At 40.4% G+C, this 21,659-nt stretch overlaps 1 protein-coding gene across 3 annotated transcripts in view; it reads right to left on the bottom strand.

Moving 5' to 3' along the window:
- Positions 1-21,659, bottom strand: part of ARHGEF10 (Rho guanine nucleotide exchange factor 10) — an 888,980-nt gene that overhangs the window by 253,795 nt on the left and 613,526 nt on the right. For all 3 annotated transcript variants that reach the window (XM_086926411.1, XM_086926413.1, XM_086926412.1), the window contains one exon: positions 15,999-16,141. In XM_086926411.1, coding sequence (XP_086782537.1) covers positions 15,999-16,141 — 143 coding nt within the window. The remainder of the gene's footprint in view (positions 1-15,998; positions 16,142-21,659) is intronic.

Below are 21,659 nucleotides of genomic sequence, written 5' to 3'. Positions count from 1 at the left end.
GGAAGTGAAAGCGCACCATGCACGTGTTGTGCTGAAACACCGCAAAGTGCACATCGCCTGTCCGGGCACGTGCACATCCCTTGTCTCCCTTAGGAAGCAAAATCGACAACAATAGATCTCGCCAAGGCGCGCAGGGCATGCGCTGCGTTGCTAGGCAAGACCTAAAAAGGACCCACATGCCTGGGCGCTTTGACTAGGACACTGGGAAAGCAGTTAACTGCAGAAGAGCTAAGACGTAGTCAAGGTCCAACTGATGGTATAGATGATTGAAGGGTGGGGGGGCAGATGATGCGCTCGGAATGCCACAGCACACTTTAACAGGTAACATATATGCCCATATGCAATACTGAGAATGTTTTTGAGCCCTCAATAAAGAAACTGCTAATTTAGGAGAGGCACCTAAAAGCTTTCCTGACATCTGATTTCCCACACTGAATGGCGTTTCTTTCAATGTCTTAGTTTTCCCACAACTAATGTGTATGATGATTATGGGGACTTTCCTTGCCACCAAGGACATTGAATTTGCACACTCAATTTAGTGGCACGTCAGCAGTACCTTGACTTCCTCATTTTACCTCTACATCCCCGTAGTTCTTGAATGTAGTAGTTAATGCAGTATGCAGTGCTACACCAAAACCGTAAATAAATCCAACATGCAATTTATGCAATTGACTATGCATCGGAAATAGGATGAAGTTTTGTCATGGAGATGGATTCTATGAAATATCGATAAAAAGGAGGTCCTAACTGCAACACTTTGGTCCCATAAAAGCTTTTGGATGCACAAATAACAATCAAAGGAGGCTTACTTAACTTTGACTTCACTGGAACACTTCTATGATACTATATCTTTCCACATTATCCTACAGTCACCTCTATTGAACACACAGTGCCCACATGGACATCTCCCATCTCCTCATTCCTACTATTAGACAGGATGAGCCCTCTCTGAATTGACAGGGGCAGCGGAGATGTTACTTACCACACTTGCACATCACAAAGGCGCTTCTTAACTCACTCACAAAGGGACTGACACTAGGCTTTTGTGCCCCAGACAAGCTGAGGTCAGGGCAGGGGGGCTGGAAATTTCAAATACCTCTGGGGTGGAAACCTCCAGAACCTTCTTCTACTTAAACGCTGCCACCCCGGTATAAATATGGGACCCTCAGACCCAAATCTTCAGTACACCTCTGGGCCTGTGGATACTACAGAAGAAGGACTGCTGTGTTGCTCTTCTTCCAGAAGGACTGCTACCCTGCAGCGCTGTTACTCTGCTGCTATGCTTGCTGACAAGGAAAACTGGACCTGCACTCTTCATCCCAGGCTGAAGTGACTCCAAGGGTCAGCTAACTGATCTCTTGTTCTGAGCTGCAGAGACATAACAAGCCCCAGAGGCTTCCCTGCATCTTCCCATCTGACCTGCTGTCTGGACTTTCAACTGAACTGCCTATCATACTACAATAAGAGGGAAATGAAGGAGGTCTGCATTCTGCAAGGAGACGAGGCAGGCCATGAAGAGGGGTCAACTTAGCGGGACCTTCGGAATGCACTGTGTGATTCTGAGATAGCACGCTGGTGGGGACACTCCCAGATGGTGAAAAGAGTGATGGTCCTAAGCAGTACGATGATGAGGAAGGAAATGGCTTAGCAATGGCTCCAGATGAAAGAGGAGGGCCCACAGAAATTAGATTCCCAGCTGGATCCCTTACAGGAAGCAGTGTATCCTCTCACAACCTGTCTCCTGAAGAGTCGAAGGACAGACAAGCTGAGCGGGACCTGAAGCTAGCCAAATTGGCTACAGAAGAGATGAGGCAGACAAAGCTTTAGTGGAGGAGAGAAAGGCTGAGGGGGAAAGAGCCTTGGAGGAGAGAAAAACGTTGTTGGCTCATGAACTGAGTCTAAATGAGCTGGACTTGAGGGGCAGACAGCTATCCGAGTCCAGCACTAATGATGGGAATGACACCATAGTGCCCAAAGGAGATGAAGGAGTCTATATACCTAAAGTCCTGGTACCCAGGTTTAAGGTGGGGAATGGTATTGATAGATGGTTTGCTTCCTATAAGGTAGCCCTTAGAATACATAGGGACCAAGAGGAGATTTTGGGGGACAGTATGAGGAGGCACGTGCCAGCTTTAGGGAGTGATACCCTGTCGGATTTAAAGGTGACTGGCCAGATAATCTACACAACCCATGAAAGCAGTTTGTATCACGAAGTTTAGTCTCATCCCAGAAGGACACCGCTTAGTTTAGGGACACTGTTTAAGTCAGGACAGTCAAAGACAGACTGTCCTGTCTTAAGTAGATTTTCTGGACTCCTCCAGTACTAAATGGTTGTGTGAAGGACATCCAATTGAGTAGTTATGAATGATAGTATGATCTAATTTTAGGAGAGAACATGCACAGTAACTGTTTCACACAGTTGCACCCACACATGGTTGACTGCAAGCTTACTGACTACAGAGAGCTTCCAAAGGAGGCAGACCTCTTGGTTAGTAGAGTGCCTGGGAAGGTTTCTGGGAGTGATCCTGAGAAGGTAGGTTCAGGTTTCCCCCAATAGAGTGATGGAGAGATGCAAAGTGACCCAGAGAGGTAAGAGTATAGTGTGGAGGGAAATTGTTCCCATGCCCTTTCTAAGAATAGGTGGGGTAGTTCAGGTAGGCGGGGTCCCAGGTTGTGCCTGATTTCGAATTTTTGATTCTCCTAGCTGGGGCACAAGCAAGGGGACCTGGTCTGTACCTTAAGGCAATCCACAGGGAGGAGCTTCACAGTGTCAGAATGACCGGGAGTAGCAGCCGCCCATGGCACCCAGAACGTTCTGGTTTCAGGAAGTACTTCAGGTAGAGTACAGAGGCCCAGATAGAGGGGCAGGAGTTGGAGGTCTAGTGGATTAAGGGTACCTTAAGACTGACCCTGGTGAAACCACTTCTGACTAGAGGTGCTCGCTCTCTGCACTGTCACAGAGACAGAGGGTTGGAGACCTGCACCAGGCGAACCTCTGCAGGACACACGTGAAGTGTGCCACCATAGAGGGGGGTGGTGATTCCCCCATGGAAGACTTGGCTTGCCAGGCACCTTTTCAGTCTCAGGTTACAGACCCTGGCAGAGTGGCCAGTATCAAGCTATCACACCTTGACTGGTCGAAGGAGAGTGTAAAAAGGGTGCCTAACATCTGAGACTGTTGCCCCCACTCTGAGAAACCTCAAAGGTCAGAGGACCCTGGATGGCCTGGGGTCTGGCTCTTGACATTAACAGTTGTCGGTGGCCTCTGTTGGTTGCTCTCATTATGGGCAGAATTTCCCTTGGGTGGTGAACAGAAGTCTGATTCAAAGGGCGGGAGGGGCCACATTACATTTTTGGCCGTAGTTGTACTGTCTGCCTTCAGGGATGCGTATCTCTTAATAACAGGGCCTTCATCCATGTTCTATTGCCTAAGCAGGGAAGCCTATCAAGGTATTGATTGGTCTACCCTAGCTTTTGGCTTGAGGGGGGTCATGTTGACCCTCTCTGCATGGTCCTCCCCAAAATATTTACCTTCACCCTCCTATTTTCTGTGCCCATTTGTGTTGGGTTTAGGACTCTGCACACTTTACCACTGCTAATGTGCTTTTGCCTTCTCATTTGAACATGATAACATTGGCTTACACCGAACTGACACATTTAATTTAGTTGTAAGCCTCTAGGAAACTACATGTACCCAGGCCCTGCATATAAAATTATGCTAGTGAGCGTGCAGCATCTATTGTGCCACCTACTTAAATAGCCTTGTTAACATGTATCAGGCCTCCCCAGAAGAAGACCACTTACATTATAACAGAACAAAAGAAAACTTGGATTCCTGGTTCTCTCTTCAGGTCTCAAACACCAAATGGTAGCATGCATCAATAAAAGCCAAAAAATCCCTGACAGTTCCACTCTACCACGGAAGCCAAACAAGGGTGCTGGGAACTCATAAGGCCTCGTAATATATTTCAAGCCTGATTGCATTTGAATAACACCGCTGTAAAACTTTATACTGCTCTGATGCGGAGAAGCGCCAGCAAGTCAGTGCGCCCAATATTACTGTAAAGGAAATAGAGAGCCCAAAACCACTGTTGAATTTCACAGCGCTCGAGCTCACTCCTGGTGCTGCACATTATCTCCTATCAGGAACAAAGAACTAAACAATAATACAAAAAAACGGAGTCCCAGAAGCAGGGGGAGCGCTCCAGCGCTTCCGTCCCCTGCAGTACCTGGAAAGGCTCTTCTTCCGAAGCTCTCTGCAGCCCTCTCAGGTCCAAGTGTACCACTGAATATGGTAACAGCGGAACGAGGTACTATGAAAATACCAGTGGGATTTCCAGCAGGGAATACCTTCCGCCACTCCAATGCTTTGGAAATCAATGGCGAGATTGTCAAGGCCCGACCCTTAGAAGGGGAGGTTAACAAGTCCTGTGATCCTTGCTTAAGAGTGATTAGTTCACGATCCAGTGTAAGCATGTGGGACTTCCGATCAAACAGTTTTCTCATCTCCAAACAAAAATCCTGGAAGTTGTGTAATACAGGATCGTTCCTTTCCATCAAAGGTATTGTCCAACTAGCGGCGTTACCACCCATGTACGGCATCATCAAGGACGTCTTTGCTGCGTTGTCCTGAAAAATAGCAGGCTTAAATAGGAAGTGTAGTCTGCATTGGTTAAGGAACATTTCAAATTTCTTAGGATCCCCAGAAGAGCGTTCAGGAGGGGCCAAGGGTATGATGGGCTCTGAATAAAATGGACTGTGGAAGTGGGACCTGAGGAAGGTGAGGCGGCAGCCTGCAGTGTAAAGAACCCCGCTCCTGGTGTACCTCCCCCCGAGGCTCCAGGAGTGGTAGATATTGGAGGGGGAGGAGTCCAGTCATGAATATAGGGAACCTGTTCCTGTGCTTTCAGCTCTACCCTTTCGAGACAAACCCGCTATCTTGTCACAATCACGGCTCGGGAAAAGGGGTGCGGGGGTCATGGGGTGGCCCTTCCTTTCTCACTATCGTCCCGTATGTGTGTGGCTGTGTCTGAGGAGCTTAGGGGGCCAGTGAAGGGTGCAGGACACACCAAAAACCACAACTCCCAGAAGCCCCTGGGAACACTAACAAGAAACCGGATCCGCCATTGTCTTCCGGTTCACCGACATATTGCCCCGACCCTTAGAAGGGGAGGGGCTTTATGGCAGCGAACCACGATGCCTAGTCTGCTCTTTGAGCAACACCGACAACCATTCACAGTGCTCTCCCTGCTCCTCGCGGCTCCCTCCACCGTGATGGGATCTCTTCACGCTGGTCTTTTGAAGGTAGCTCTTTCAGCAGAACTAAACTCGTCCCTGTATCCGACCCAAGCTCCATCCAGGTCTGCCTGAACTTGTGACTTTCAACCGGTCTCGTATGACTAGATATTTGCGAGCGGCCTTTGCGGCCAGGTCTTTAATATTGCACATATCTGGTTCCACTGATTAGATGATTGCTGTTTTGGTCTGAAATAATTTATTTAATTTAGGTCTATTGCTCTAAATTGGTATGAGATGTTTCTTGTGTTGTGCTTTCACTTTATTACTGTTTGAAGTGCTGCATAAATACTTTACACATTGCCTCTAAGTTAAGCCTGACTGTTTTGGTGCCAAGCTACTAGGAAGTTGAGCACACGTTAATTTTGGATTTACTAGTATTTCATCCTGACATTATTAAAGAATTTTGGTCGCTGTTTGAGTAGGCTTCCACCACCTAAACCAGTAACCCAATTTCCTACAGGTGCCATCCAGCACCACCTTGTGCAACATACAAAACCAATCTCACCTAACAGCTCACAGTCTCAACAACACTCAGTACACCACCTCATCAATGGTAACCCTGAACAAATCCAAATACACTTTTGGGAAGTACCACCCCTAGCTGGGAACAATTAACCTGCACCTACCAGTGACCCACCAGCCTTTAAAGGTCTACAACTCTTAATTCCAATGACAACAATCCCCTCCCCCTAATTACAAAAGCTCTAGTCGATAACCACAGTGCATTCTAATTCACAACTTTGCGTCCCCTGGAACAGAAATGCGATCTCCCATTCTCCCCTTCCCAGCTAGATGCCACAATATCCCACCTAAGATTTAGGCATTCTTCCTTCTTAGACTCCCTACACCCCAGCTGAAGTGAAATAATCCTTGGAGTTCAATATCAAAGAGCAAGCTCCTACTCAGTCTCAAGAGTTTCCTATCTAATCTATTGCAAGCAAGTACTGTCAACTGGCATGCAAGCTACGGCAACCCAATATCCTCGCCTTCCTGTATTCGTTCAACCCTCTCTTCTCTAGACAATACACAGAATACAGAATTCCAACAATTTTATCACTAGGAATAAACACCAGTTCCACGCAAAGCTGGCACTACCTAAATCAGTCTCATACAACACAGGAATTGGCTAACAAGAACATTAATCTTACCACAACTAAACCTCTAGACACCCCTCTCACTGAATTCGCCACCTGCAAGACACAATCTCACACTATACTCTTTACCTACAAATCCTTCTATATAGCCACTCTGTAGTTATATTTAGGATTCAGAGAGATAGAATTTCATAAAGTTTGTGCTTGCTTGCTTGTCACAGTTTGAAGAATCTCCAAGAGACAGGCGCAGTAGCAAAATGACTGAACAAATTTACATGAAATATTGTCAGGAATACAGATCATGTCCTTTTTTTGCTATTTGATCTGAATTTGTTCAGTTTTGAAGTAAAAATGGAGAAAAAGTTAGTGATATATTGGGCCATGGTATACCACTGTACCTTCATGGCATACTGTGGTGTACATGGTGATGACAAAACAAAATATTGATTAATCAAAGCCTTTGCAAAATAACAAGGCAGCTAAATTGTTTAGCTCCCACTTTGTCTTTGTGCTGTGTTTTAATGTTAAATATAGATTATTAATCTTTTTGTATCATATAGGAAGAAATGAGGCAGTTTAGCATAGTCTGTAAAGTTATGGAAACGTATTTTCATTGATGTATACATTTTAAAAAAGGTTATCAAGTACTGCATGATTTCTTGAAAGTATCTAAAAAGTACTGTGGTAATTATTGGAATCTAAACAATTTTTTATAGGATGCACACAAACATTGGACATATTATTGGGAGGATCTTATAAGACCCTTTTCTATACAAAACATTTATATTTGTTTGCCAAGCCAAAGTTTTAGGTTTGAAATGAAAATATGGTTTCCATATGTTGAAAATGTGTACACCATCAGGACAATACAGTGCTGCACTAACATATTTTTAATTTAAATGAAAAATGGAAGACATTTTATGAAATAAAGGAATGCTGACACTGCCTTGTTCACATGCCTTCAAGTCTTTTCAAACTTAGCAGAATTTACACTTCCACTCCACTTCCACTCTTGTGTCTGACAAGTATTTGACAATACAAAGTGAGTGTTCGGAAACAGACATTAATATGGAAAATGTCGCCTTCATCTCAATTTCCAATCTAACTCAAGTTAAGCCTCCACAGTGGACAGCAATAAAGTAGGGATAGTCACAATAAATAACAAACCTCTTACAGCAATCCATGTTAGTTCAACTCCTTTCGAACCTAAATCCTTTTCAATACCTACTTTGTTAGCATGCTGCCTGGCCCGACAAATTAAATGTACCCATCAAACCAACCCCAAACTACCTTGCACATACACTGACATTCAAGAACATGGAACATAGTGGCAGACAGTTTTTTGCCCTCAATACAATTTGGGATACTAATGTAGCACAATACTATCAAAAACCAACATGAGGTAAGAAAACAAACAAGTCTGCAGTAATGATGTTTAACAAGTATTAGAAAGGCATTTGAAACAAACATTTCTGGTCACATGACAAGGAAAACATAGAAAAGTAGATAAGAAATAACATTACGATGAAAAGCATACTTATCATTTGAAAAAGCAAATTAAACATGACAATTTGGTCAGATTAGTAAAGTACAAGCCAAACAAATATATGAACATTTTAGTATACACCCACTACACCCAAGATACATGATGGTTGATGCTTTAGAGATATATCAGATGAAAGAAGCTAAAGGAGAGCCTATTAATGCCTGGGAAAAAACACTTACAGCAAGATGGTATCCACATTTATTCCCCACTGGAATAGGTGGATGATATGTTGATCATTCAGTTAAAATTTCAGCATGTGATTACCAAACTACAAGAATGTATTCAGAGGATCCATTCTTTCAAAAAGATCTTCTTTATATTTTGACACTACTATATGAAAGGGAACTAATGCTGTTGCACATCTTATGCAAACTGCAACTGGCGTTACTAATAAAAAAGCACAGTATTTTGGTAAAAGGTGCATGAAAAAGATGAAAATCTAGAATATAACTTAATCAACATTATGGTATGCCAATAAGGGACAAATGTATACTGGTTTCAAAGACACACACAATTGAAATTTATGCTCACAAATTTATGGCCACCTACTTGGCTTATTACTTTTAGCTGAGCTGTGCTAAAAGGATGATTTGTATCAAATTCTCCTCGTAGCCAATGCAAATATTCTGGACATTAACTGCAAAACACCAGCAGAGATATGCTCCTTGGATCCTGCCAATGTTTGCAGAAATTTCTGTTCTAAATTTCAAACTATGCTTCACTACTTAAACAACAAACGAAAAATCCCATCAGAGAAGTACTTGATTACTTTTGGGGAAGAGTATCAAGCAAGAGGTGCACCACACATTCATATGCTTAGGATCACACATCAACCTAAGTTTGGATATGACACTGATGACTCAGTTCTACATTTTATTGAACTGCTTGTGACCTGTGACTTTCCACAAAAAGGAGAACAACAAGAAACTACATGAGAAAGGTTTATGCTTTCATTCATGTAATTGAATTAAAGAAAATAACAGAGAAAATCAAAATATTACTCAAGATGTTGCTTTGGATTCCCAAGACCAATTCTACAGAAAAGAAGAGTCAACAATTCAATGTCATATTTAAACCATGCGGTTACCACCAAATCACTGAAAAATACATACAATCTGAGAAGACAACAAGCATCACAACTAACCAATGACTACACCCCTTTAATTCTACTTATATGGGATGCTAACATGGATATACAATTTGTTGCAGGTAAAAGCAAAAATAGCTATGAAACCCTGAATCCATATTCTAAATCCCAAAAATAATTATTTTATGCAAATATAATCTTAACATTTTATGGAGGTATATACTGTACTATTGAGGAACAAATAATGAAAACAAAATGTTCATGCAGGCATGCTAATGTTCATAATGACCTTTGACTTATCGTGAAAGTAACACAGTACCAACATTAAAATTAAAATAATTAATGCCATATTTAACCAGCTGCGGTTTCTGCATCGGGTGAAAAGGATGGACCCCCTGATTACGGCCATCACATTACTTGCCTGAAATCAATGCATCACACCGGCATACGTACAAACAGAATGTATGTCACTCCACGGATCTGCCACTCCCGGTAGACAGTAGTGGGCGTAGCTTTTTTGTCAAATGGGAGCAAAGGCTGTTTGACTGAACTGTGCATGTCAGGTTGGCCTGTAGTTTGCGTATGGCCACACGACATGCACAATTTATGGTTTGCCCTTAGACATAGCTGTGAGCGAGCTGGAAAAGCAACACCGCATGAGGGCAAACTGAACTAAAATGGAAGTGGGACGAATATTAAAATAGAATATACAAATATTCATTGAACAGCTGCATGCTTGTGCTTTGCAGGCAAAACCTGTAGGTGTCCATGGATTGGTACAGAGAAGAAGGAGAACATAAGCAGTTAATGAAAACAAGAGTTTGCAGGAGATCAACAAAACAAATGTTCGCTTGCCAGCGTATAAAAAAACCGGCTGAAAACGCGATTCTTAGTGGGAAGGAACAGTCAATTTGGCATCAAACACCAAAAAGCAATGGATGCCTTTAAACACTGGCTAAAATCCAACTTTCCAACTTTTCATATTTTGTGTTTACTTCGAGTGGCATGTTTCTATTTGTTTATTGCCCTTGAGACGTCTTTGAGCTCCTCTTGCCTTTGTATAGACATGAGGTAATACCTGACTTCCACGACAGCATTAAAAGGTAAAGAACCTGCGTCTCGAAGAACGTCCGCGGCAAGCGAGAGTTTGAAGCTCCACATAATTAAAACTACACCTGTTTATCATGTGTTGTGTGACTGCTGAGTATTAGAGAAGAATGTCACTAGCTGAAAGCAAAGCAAGAGATCTGTGGCAATGTGCCTACATCTAAGATGGCCTAAATACCTTTCAATAGGCAAGCCAACACATTAACACAGAGAGCCGAGGGCCAAGGCCGAGCCATCAAAAACGTTATGCAACAGACATAATGTAATGGTAATATAAAGTCTCTTCAAAATTCAAAAACTTTTACTTTTTTTTAACGTTAGGAAGCATTTCACCGTACACCGTAGTGTGTCAGACAACATGACTATATTGAGCGGAATTTTTTAAAAGTGATAGTTTATAAACATGATCTTTCAAGACATTCCTGCCTTCCAACCTGACAAAATGCCATTAGTGAACTAAGGAGCAGATCAGTTGTCATGAATACTGCACATGTGGCCTAGACTTATATATGACGCTTGTCTGGCCCCAATTGACCTGCTTCTGCCGGTGCTGTGGTGCTGCCCCTCACTGCTTTCCCGCTGGGGTAGGACCCGGTCCCCCAGCACAAAGTGCTGGTTGAAAGGAGGCGGGGCCAAGCTCCTGATATGCCATAATGGCATTGGAACACTCCTGCAGCACGGGTCGCTTGTCTGGGCCAGTGGAGGCCCCAACTGACCAGCTTCTGAGGCGCTGCTGCTCCTCGCTGCTTCCTCACTGGGGTGGGACTCGATCCCACAGTGCAACTTGCCCATCAAGAGGGGGTCGGGTCAAGCTTCCGACATGCCATAAAGGCGACAGAACACTCCTGCAGCGCGGGAGACTTGTCTGGGCCAGTGGAGGCACCAACTGACCTGCGTTGATGGTGCTGCGGTGCTGCTGTTCTGTTCCTCGCTGGGTTGGGACTCGGTCCCCCAGCACAACACGCTCATTGAGAGGGGGTGGGGCCAAGCTCCCAACATGCAATAAAGGCACCAGAACACTCCTGCAGTGCGGGACGCTTGTCTGGGCTACTGGAGGCCCCAACTGACCTGCTTCTGTGGTGCTGCTCCTTGGTGCTTCCTCGCTGGGGTGGGACTCTGTCCCCCAAGCCAATGCCCTCGTGGAGATGGGTGGGGCAAAGCTCCCGACATGCCAAAAAGGCACCAGAACTCTCCTGCAGCAAGGAACATGCACAGGCTCATCTGTTCCCGTCAGAGCCCGGAAGAGGCTGGGCCACCCCCTTACATCTGCAATTTTGGTCTGCAATTATTTATTTTAATCTTATATGCCATTTATTGGGAGGCTGCTAAGACCAGCTAAGGTAGATTAGCCCTAAGGTTGACTAACTGACACAGTGGCTGTCTGGCAAGGTCTTCATTTGCAGCAGTTCATCCTCTTTTTCAATGGCCAAAAGGAAGGCAACAGAGGGTGGGGGTGGATCAGGCTCAGAGAAAGCCAAGAAAGCCAAGAAACTAGCAAAGCATGCAAGGAGCTATTGCGTTCTTGACTGTATAGACAGCCTTTTGGTTGAGTGTGAGGGTATTTTAGATGTAAATGGGGCGGAGGCAGGCTCTAGCAACCCCAATGGTCCCTCTAATCCCACTAACTATGGCACAACTCAAATCATACGAAAGATGTTTTTGAAGCCTAAGAATAAAAAAGGATACTGCGCTCACTACAAAACAGCTAAACAAATACTTAGAAGCAGCAGTCACAATTCAATCTGAAACACATTCTGACACATATTCCAATAACAAAGTAGATCCGCCAATTGTAATCAGTAATCGATTTGCCCTTTTACAGAGCCCCATTAAAATTAGGGAAAGGTGCACTGAGAACTTTACCACAAAACAAATTAACAATATTTCTGCTACTAACCTCAGCATTCATAATTCTGGCAGTAAGCTAAAGGCAGATGTTATTATTTTGAAATCCATAATCGGTGACCTCAGGGGGATGATGAGGGAGTTAATGGCCCTTAAGAAACCAACACCTTTGCGCCCTGAGGAACAAACCAGTCGGTCTAATCGACCTGTCACTAAGGAAAATATTATAGTAAATGTGGGTAATAGGCAGGTTGCGCTGTCTCCTGCACCAAACTGCGAGGTTTTGCTAGATAGAAATGGTACATTAACCACATCGCTGCTACAGGAATTTTCCTGCTGTGCTGCTTTTTTATGAACTTGGTGTGGTCGTGACGGAACCATTCCGTCATCAGCACAGCTCAACCGTGACTGATGACGGAATGGTTCCGTCACCAGCATCGAAGGGGTTATACATGCGTAGAAAAGAGACCTGTACATATAATTCCAACAATTGGGAGAGCAGGAAGTGGGGGTCAGAGTGCTTTATTAGATCCAGGAAGGTTGGGTTCGCTGAGCCGTCCACTAGCACACGTGTGGAGCAAATGGTCTCTCAATGATGTTAAATAACTATGAGTCCTGCAAAGTATTACTGAACAATGTCAAAAAATTAGCCCTACAGGTTTTGAGAGTGAAGATACCCAGAGAAATAAGGTGACTCATTGGATACAGCATGTGAGAGGGCGCAGGTCTCTAATTAGAGAAGACATTGTCAGGGTCAGAAGGCACATGATTCCGTACTCCTCCACTAATTATCTGGAGTTGACTTTGGTTAATGTAAACTGGCTGAGAATGAATAGCCTTAGAGTTTAGATCATGTCCACCTGCTCCTTCGGCTATACAATGTAGACGCTGCCCACTGCCCACAGACCAGCCCCAGATGGTTAATAGTCACATGAAGGGATCGCTATCTAAGTCACAGTTGAGGAAGGTCAATTGACTCCAAAAGAAACATATAAAATATATGAAACAACCTTATTTCCCACTAAATAAACATAAGACTTCCATGCTCATGACAAGGTCAGCTCGTCTTGGGTGTTACCTGCGCTGTGCGTTTGACAAGTTGACCTTGTCATGAACAATGGGGATCATGCATCTGCAGCACAGGAGGGGAAAACTCCCTAGCAGCCAAGGTGTTAAAGCACACATCCTGAACTTGTGTATTTCAAGGTGGTCTCATATGTGGTAATGGAAAAAAAGGAGGGTAAAGGAAATAAAATTACCTATGATCACTTTTCACATTGCGCAATTCAGACTTGGGACCATGTGGATTTCTAGCTCACTCGTTTCTCTTTCGTGTGAGGACTGTTACACCCTCACCTCTTTCAAAAGTCAGCAGCTGCCACTGTACTTAACAAGATTTTATGCTTAGAAATACATTTTAAAAACATATAAATCCAATTAAAAAATCTAAGATTTAAAATTAGTTATAGTTAAGAAAACTTCATCTATTATTTCTGTACATACCAACTTAAACTACACAAACCTTAGAAATTCAAAAGTTCTAGTTAAAACTTTATAGCTATATCTTATTTTTATAACGTATGTCCACCCAAAACTTACCATAACTCACGCACCTCCATATGGAGTTTTGTCAACTCGCTAGCCAGACTGAATTAACTATATCTTGTGCCTTCCTCATGCACTGCTTATATCATTTCATATTACATCACTTATAGCATGTTAAACCATAGCATTCATGACAACACTCATGACATCTTAAATTACATCATGTATGAGAAGAATGTGCATGTAGAGAGCCAAGTTATTGTTTATTTTGTCTGGCTAGCAGGTTGACACCTTGTACGGAGGTGCGCAAGTTATAGTAAGTTCATAGTAACTCTTGAACAAACAATATAAATCTTTTTCTTTTTTGAAGGCAATCACAGACATTGTGCTCTGTCTGCCACTAGCAGGCCACCATCCCTCTGACAGCCATCAATCGAATTGACTTACTTTATGAATATTAATGAGATTCATGAACAAACATTCGCACTTAGGTAGGTTCATAAAATTATTTAGTGGTTGGAAAAAGGCGGTATACAAAGTGAGACCACTTTTTGTGACTACATTAATTTATATAGTCCTTAATTTTTGGAGGGTTATTGATATGATCTCAAGTTTATTTGGAGCATCAAATTCATTGTCTCTCTTCCAAGACCACAGATTCATGGTACCTGGCAATAGGGGCTGTACTTCCTGTTTAGTCTGTAAAAGTACATGGACAATTTTACAGATAATTTCAGCTTCTCAATGGTCAATATCCCAGGAAATCTTCCAACACAACAAAAGTACTTTTTCAGTGGCAACAGGAGGCACATTTTTCATTTGGGAAAAGAACAGGAGGCCTGAGCAATTGTGTGAGGGAGAGACTGCTCATTTCCAGAGACAAGTAGGCAGATAAGACCCAAAAAGGCATGGCAGGACTATCATTAACATTTACTGCTTCAGATAAAGAGGGGGTCAGATAAAGAGGTGGTCTGCTCTACAATGACAGTGGAGCAGGAGAAAACATTAAACATCTCTGTGGTTTGGGAGTACTTCAGTCATCCATCAGGCAAAAATAAACTAAATGCCTGCATGTTCACTTCCAAGCTCTGAACCAAAAGCTCAGTCAAGGCCACAAAGTTTGCATGGTCACAGTACCCTTGGAACTGTGACCATGCAAACACATCTCAGGTCAAATCATGAGAGGGAGTACATGAGGGGGCCAGAGAGGGCAGAGGCAGAGGACAGTGGCACCTTTCCAAGCATGCCAGAGAAAATTATCCAGTACCTGAATGTTTTCGTTCTATATTGCATAAAGTGAACATTTGGTGAGGTGAATAGAGTAAGACGCTAGGTGAGGAGAAGATGGAAGACAATTTCCAGATGTTCAAGCACTAAAAAAAAGTTCTAAATTGTCTGCTTGTTGCTATAGTTGCTAAAACAAATTCTAAACACAAAAATACCCTAATAAAAACACACACACACACACAAAACAGTTGTTTGAGAACCACCCCAAAAAACAAATAGCTTGTCTCTTTTAACTATAGTGGTCTGATAGGTTTGCTGTCAAAGATATGCACAGCTACCCTTAGTAAATCCTGTTTTACTTATTTTCCAATGTTATGCAGTGAAGGAGCCCAGTCACAGTCCACACAAAGACTATAAGCCTCATTTCAAGTTAGGAGAACCTCTGTGTTTCCTATGATGGAGCATTCACTAGCTCTGGTCAGTGGAAAATTTGGGTCAATGGCCCATTTGATAATTAGTTGTCGTTTAAAATACTTTAAACAATCCGGCCTATTTAGCGTGATTTACAAGGCATAACATTTTATTTTTCTTGGGGCTGCCAGGGAAAGTCTAGCACTCCAGAACAAGAAATAAAAGACATAATCTCCACAGAATAAATGCTTCTATCATGCAATAGATATTTATTTTTTAGTTTTCACTTACAACTCTTACTTTGGAATGTGTTAAGTGCAAAATGAAACAACCCTACTACACATGCTTTTAGGTAGCCTGAGGTTGCTCCAAAAATGTATAATGTTACTATATCTGGTTGTTTTTTCTGGTAAATGTAAAGCAAGTCATGCAATGCATTGGCTAAATGATATGGGCATATTAGAGCTATGCATTTCTTTTGAATGGCATGTTTGGAGCGAGAAGCTTGAATCAAGAACATTTAATAAGAATGTAGCAGTGAGAAAATAGTTAAGTTCTGTAATCCTGTAAAATGTATTGCTCTGATGACATTTTTATTTTCATAATACTTTGTTTTTTTAAATGTATTGCACTGATGAGATTTGTTTTTTTAATAATACCTTGTCTTTCTTAACATCATGTAACTTTATAATTTTCAAATTTGCTCATAATTATTTAAGAATTGTCTGGCTTAACTCTTTAAGGGATGTATGCTAATTCTAATAAACATAACTATTTAATTAGAAACAAAAAAATATATATGCAAAACAGTAACAAAATATAGACATTTTAAAATTACCTCTACAGTATGAGTCTCCGTGCTAATTATGAAGATCTGTCCACCAGAGGAAGCCCAAACAGTATCTTCCATCACCAGCATAGTTCGTACTGGTAGCACCCCTAATTGCATCAGCTTTGGTGTTTCTGATTGCCAGGATCCATCTTTTAAAAAGGGAACAAAATATATAGAGACATAGATTACACATCACACTAATTTATCATTGCAAACTACTCTTTGGAACACTTTGCACACATTTAGTAAATAGTTGTTACTCAATAGGGTAAAAGGAAGGTCCAGTACTAACTTCCAAAATAAATTTCTAGCATATAATTCGAAGCAACCATATTTTGCTGTATTTGCTAATTTTAATTTCATACACATTATTTTAAGTTTCTAGAGCTCTGCATTCTAATAGATAGGTCTGTAATGCCTACTATTATGGCTCAGCTTGCTTGGCATGTCATAAGAATGACTTCTTCAGAACTCACTTCCAGACTTAATGGATTTTAATATCCACTTTCTTGTCTAGCTTTCCCTAAACCTGGCCTTTCCTAATTTTTGTTACAGTTACTTATGCTAATGCATGTTACAGTTGCTTATGTTAATGTCTGTATGAAGCTCTTCTGCTCTTCTTACCAGGTTTGATATATACAATTACTACAAATAAATACAAATAATGGTTTAGACTACAAATTCGGTATGTGAATTGTGAATATACCCCCATAAGCTGTTTAAGAAATGTATATGTGTCTACATTTAATACAATTAGGCTTGCCTTCCTCTTTAATATTTACAGGAAAGGAGATACAGCCACTACTGCTTGCTATAGACAAGTAGAAGTATCAATAATCACAACATAACAGTGTAATTTATGATTAATAAATCATACTTTTTTATGGTGAATCAGACAGCTGTGCAAAACAAAATAAATATACTCTACCAAATAACTGTGCTTACTATAGGTGATTAGCAATTCAATTTAGTAAGCATTAATAAAACTTTGTGAAATTTCAACAGGCTTCTCTCACACGAAAATATAGTTCAGTTCACATAATCAGTAATTGGAAAATGAGGGCTTCATAGATGCTGGATGATATAAGAATAGTTCATGAAGACTTGAAGTTGCTCATGAATGTCAGTACTATTTGCTACATGACTTTCCTTAAATGTTGTTAGTCTGTTTATGGGATTCATTCTTCCAAAATTAAATATGAAGATACATCAACTGTTTGTTTCATCCTTGAACATGCAAAGCTTCCATCCTTATTAAGGCTTTATATTTGCTATCTGTGGAATGTTCTAGATTAAAGTACCCAAAAATGGGGTCATATTGTGCTCTGGCCACTTGTAAAATTGTAGCTTATATCAATTTCTACCAGATAAAACTTGGGCAGAAGTAGAGACCAGCCTTATCTCAAATAGAACCCACAAATCTGTATGCTTTGTTTGTAGTTGTATGTTGAAATATTGACAACAAACATATTGCTCCATTCAAGTATGATATCGAGAATATTGACTACCACAATTTTGTGTAATTAGCAATAGAAGTATAGATTTAATATTCCTTAATAACCTAAGCTCCTCTCTTATCTACATATTTAAACTTAACCTGAAAGATGTATTAGTTCTGCAGAAAATTAGAGTATCTCAAAGTTTTCTACAGTGGCTACAGGAAGGTAAAAGCTTAAAGGCAAACATAATTTTACGTATTAAAAATGGGAAAGTATATTTTAAAAATTGAACTTTGTGGGTATTATTAACAAGGTAGACCCTCTGCATACATAAGATGAGGTGTAACAGCAACACAAGAAACGTAGATGAGTAACACACTTATCTCCATGTATTTTTTGGAGACCAGAGGGAAATTAACACACTAGGAGATAATTATATCAGGTTAGCACATGTAAAATGCTGTAATTATTTAAGCTTAAGTGACACATCAAAAGATACAATGCTATGTTTATGATTAATGAATATTATACGAAAGGCTCCCAGTTTTCCGTTTCTACTGATATTTACAGATGAATACAGACAGAAAACAATGTGTTTTCTGTCTGCATTTATTTTTAAAAGTGGATACATTCAGAAAATTGTGGTTCTTTTAAGTGACTCTCTGTGCTGTCTTTCATGAATTAGAGGCCAGCAGCTGAGCAGATGGACAGCATGGGAACTTAAAAAAAAGGATGAAAGTTCTTTAAATAATGGCATATGCCAACATACATTCATGGTATAATGCTAGTTTTTACCAGTGGCTGTATTGTTATGTAATATATGACAGCTTAAATAGCTAAAACACGACAGATATGAAAGTATGAGTGCGCGTCTATCAGTTAAATAGATATGGAAATGTAGCGTTTTACAACTTCATGTATACGCAAAACACAACATAAACATGGATAAATACAGATAAAATGGCCAAAAAATAAATATGGATAAATACAGATGGAAATGGCCCAAAAATAAATACCATAAATCCGAGAGCCCTAATTATACATATTGATCCTGTGTTCCAACAATGCAGAAAAATATTTTTTGTATGTATAGTCAATGTACCCTTTGCAAAATAGCATTACATTTTTAAATATTAAAATAATTAGAAAGTTAGGTTCTCAAACATCATAGTATATTTTTAAAGGACTAAATAAATCAGCCAATTAAAAGGTATCATCTGTGCAAGATCCCATTTTATTTTCCTCTTTTGAAAAAACATTTTTTTATGACTAAGTACATAACACTGTAGTGTTTTATAAACCAAACATTAAGACGCATACTTTTTAGTCCTTATAAATTACTGACATGAAAAAAGAATTGCTATCTATGTACACGTTCATGTAAGAGTCACAAAATGAAGTAAATGGAAAGAAAGGATTAAATACCTTCAAATTCCACCTGCAGAGAAAATCGTTTCATGGAAATGGTTATTAGACTATAAATACTATCTTGTCTCTGCGCAACAATTCTACACAAATGCATTCAAGTGGAAGTCATTTTGAGTCCTCCAAAAATGTTGCCAATTCATTCAAAAGCAAAACACCCAATAAATTAAATGGAAAACAAATGTGAGAAGGGAAAAAGCTATTGGAAGGAAAATCTATTATTAATTATATTGAGGCATATAAAAATGCATTAGACTGTAAATTACTACGACATCTTGGTTGTTGGTGTAGCAAAGCTTTGGCACTACTAGGGCTGACAGGAATGGTATTACAAGAAATGGACTGAACAGCAGAGGTATATTCCCTATACATGCTTGGTCAAAGAAGTGCTTTGCATGACCTTTTTCTTTAAGCATGGCAGTTCCAATGTTTCATATTGTAGTTGTAGTTGTATATTGTAGTTGTAATTGTATTTATATAGCGATTACTACCCCATACAAGGTGTTGAAGCACTTTTTGGCGAGTAGCAATCTGAACCCAAAGGATTAGCGTTAGATTAGTATAGGGAGATATAACATGTTAATTTGAGTGAAGGACATGTCAGTCGATTAGATTGATTAATAAGGATAAAGGAGGGATAGGGGAGGGAAGAGTTTAGATAGTGTTATTTAGGAGATCATATTAGTTAGATGAGGTTTGGGTTGAGTCAAAGGAGGGAAAGAGGAGAGAAGAATCTTAAATGGGTTATTAGGGAGATCATAGTAGTAAACAGAGGTTTAGGATAAGTCAAAGGAGGGATAAAGAAGAGAAGAGTATAGGAAATGTTTTTTTGAAGATTACAGCAATAAAATGAGGGCTGGGTGAAGGACAGATATAGGAGGGAAGTATCTAGAAAGAGTCTTATGTGGGACCATAATAGTAGACTGAGCTTTGGGGTGTCAAGAAGGGATAGAGGAGGGGTGAAAGAGTAGTGCCTTGGAGGAGTTGATGGTTTTTTCTACAAAGCTTTTTTTCTACAGTAGAAGTAAAGTAATACAATATATATATACAAATCCACATAGAAAGGGTATACATATATGAAGGAAAATAATAAAGAGATTTAAAATTATAGTGCATAAAGTTCCATATTTGCAAGTATGGATAGCTTGTTAGAAACTGAGACTTTCAGCTTTCAATAGAGAAGCACTTGTAGATACAATTGTTAGGATCATATTAACATATTGTGATAGATAAAATAAATAAAGACCCATAATCATCTAATCAAATAACTTATATGAAAACTATGCAGTGACCCATATACATGTTACGGTACAGTAAACACGTGGTCGCAGTATCAACACTTGCAACAAACAATAAATATTATAGCATTCACCAGGCTTTCTTTTCATGTAATGCATAAATCCAATTTATTTTATGAATCATTGGCATGTAATGTGATTTTAATTCAATGCATTGTTTATTTTTTGCAAAACAGTTGCTCAAGCATATACCAGTGCAACACGTATTTACAGTGCTCTTGATATAGGAAATGGGGGAAAGGTTGGGAATCAAGTGAAAGCGTGTGGGTGGAGGACAGGGAAGAGGTGAAGTGACATATATACATCAGGTATACATGATATAACCTTTCCGGCCTAAAACAGGTCAAATGTTCCCGGATATACACATCACTCTAATAGACATCAACTAATTGGAAATCAGTCATCAGAGCTTGTGATGTAGGTGTGTGTCGACAATGTTTCGATCCCTATGAAGGAGGGTTATTTCAGTCCTCACAGTGGGGTCTTCCATATACATGTTAAGCACAAAGTGTGTGCGCTGGTGTGTTTGTACATATATCTATATATATATATATCTCTCTCTATATATATATAAATATATATATATATAATACATATATAAGAAGAAAGCAGTCCCAGATAAAGTGCTTTGAATGCACCACATGGACACGGACTCCAGAGATATGTGCTTTCTCAAATAACATTTATTGAATTGACATGTCAGTATGACGCATTCTGGCCATTGCAGGTGGCCTTGCTCACATATATGTAAATACACACACACATAATTATCTATTAACTGAAAAAACTAAAGGTTACAGGGACATTATAGTTAGGGTTAGATTTCACTTGTACAAAACCAGAGAAATTCGACAGTTTTAGTTACCTGAGCTAACTATAACTTACGCCCCCACAATGCACTTGTTATGACCTTAGCTATTACATTACTCATGGTCAGTGGCATCACTGAAGACATTACTAAGATTGCCACAATAATATGTAAGCTAAAGAGGGCAAAAAGAGCACAAACAATTGCAGGAACCCAAGAACCAAGGGAGAGGTGTAAAGACTTATCTAAAAGCTGAAAGCTCTGAGGTTTGTCCCTCGTACAGTGCTGATACAGACGCGGAGGCCCCAGTGGAATTATTGAGTAAAGATCAAGATTGTACCGCAGACCAAGAAGTAAAAATTAGGATAAGAAAAGACGGGGCACCCGGGCCCAATGGTCTTCCAGGAGCTATCTTTAGAGAAGATCCTGCATATTGGGGAAACATTTTATCGAAACTGTTCATCGAATGTAGACTGAAAGCAAAAGTACCTGACTCATGGCGAGGGTCATTTTTACATCTAATTTTCAAGAGAGGAGATAACACAGACCCAAAAAATTAAAGATTAATCGCCCTCTTGAACATTGAAGGAAAAGCCTACGCCAGCATCCTACTGAATGAATTAAATAGATGGAGTAAAGAGAACGAAATCCACCCCCCACTATCAGACCGGATTTCGTAAAGGCTGCTCCACAACGA

The sequence above is a fragment of the Lissotriton vulgaris genome, chromosome 6 (genome assembly GCF_964263255.1).
Source record: "Lissotriton vulgaris chromosome 6, aLisVul1.2, whole genome shotgun sequence".
In the NCBI taxonomy this organism is placed as follows: Eukaryota; Metazoa; Chordata; class Amphibia; order Caudata; family Salamandridae; genus Lissotriton; species Lissotriton vulgaris.
This window is presented reverse-complemented; position numbering and strand designations above follow the sequence as displayed.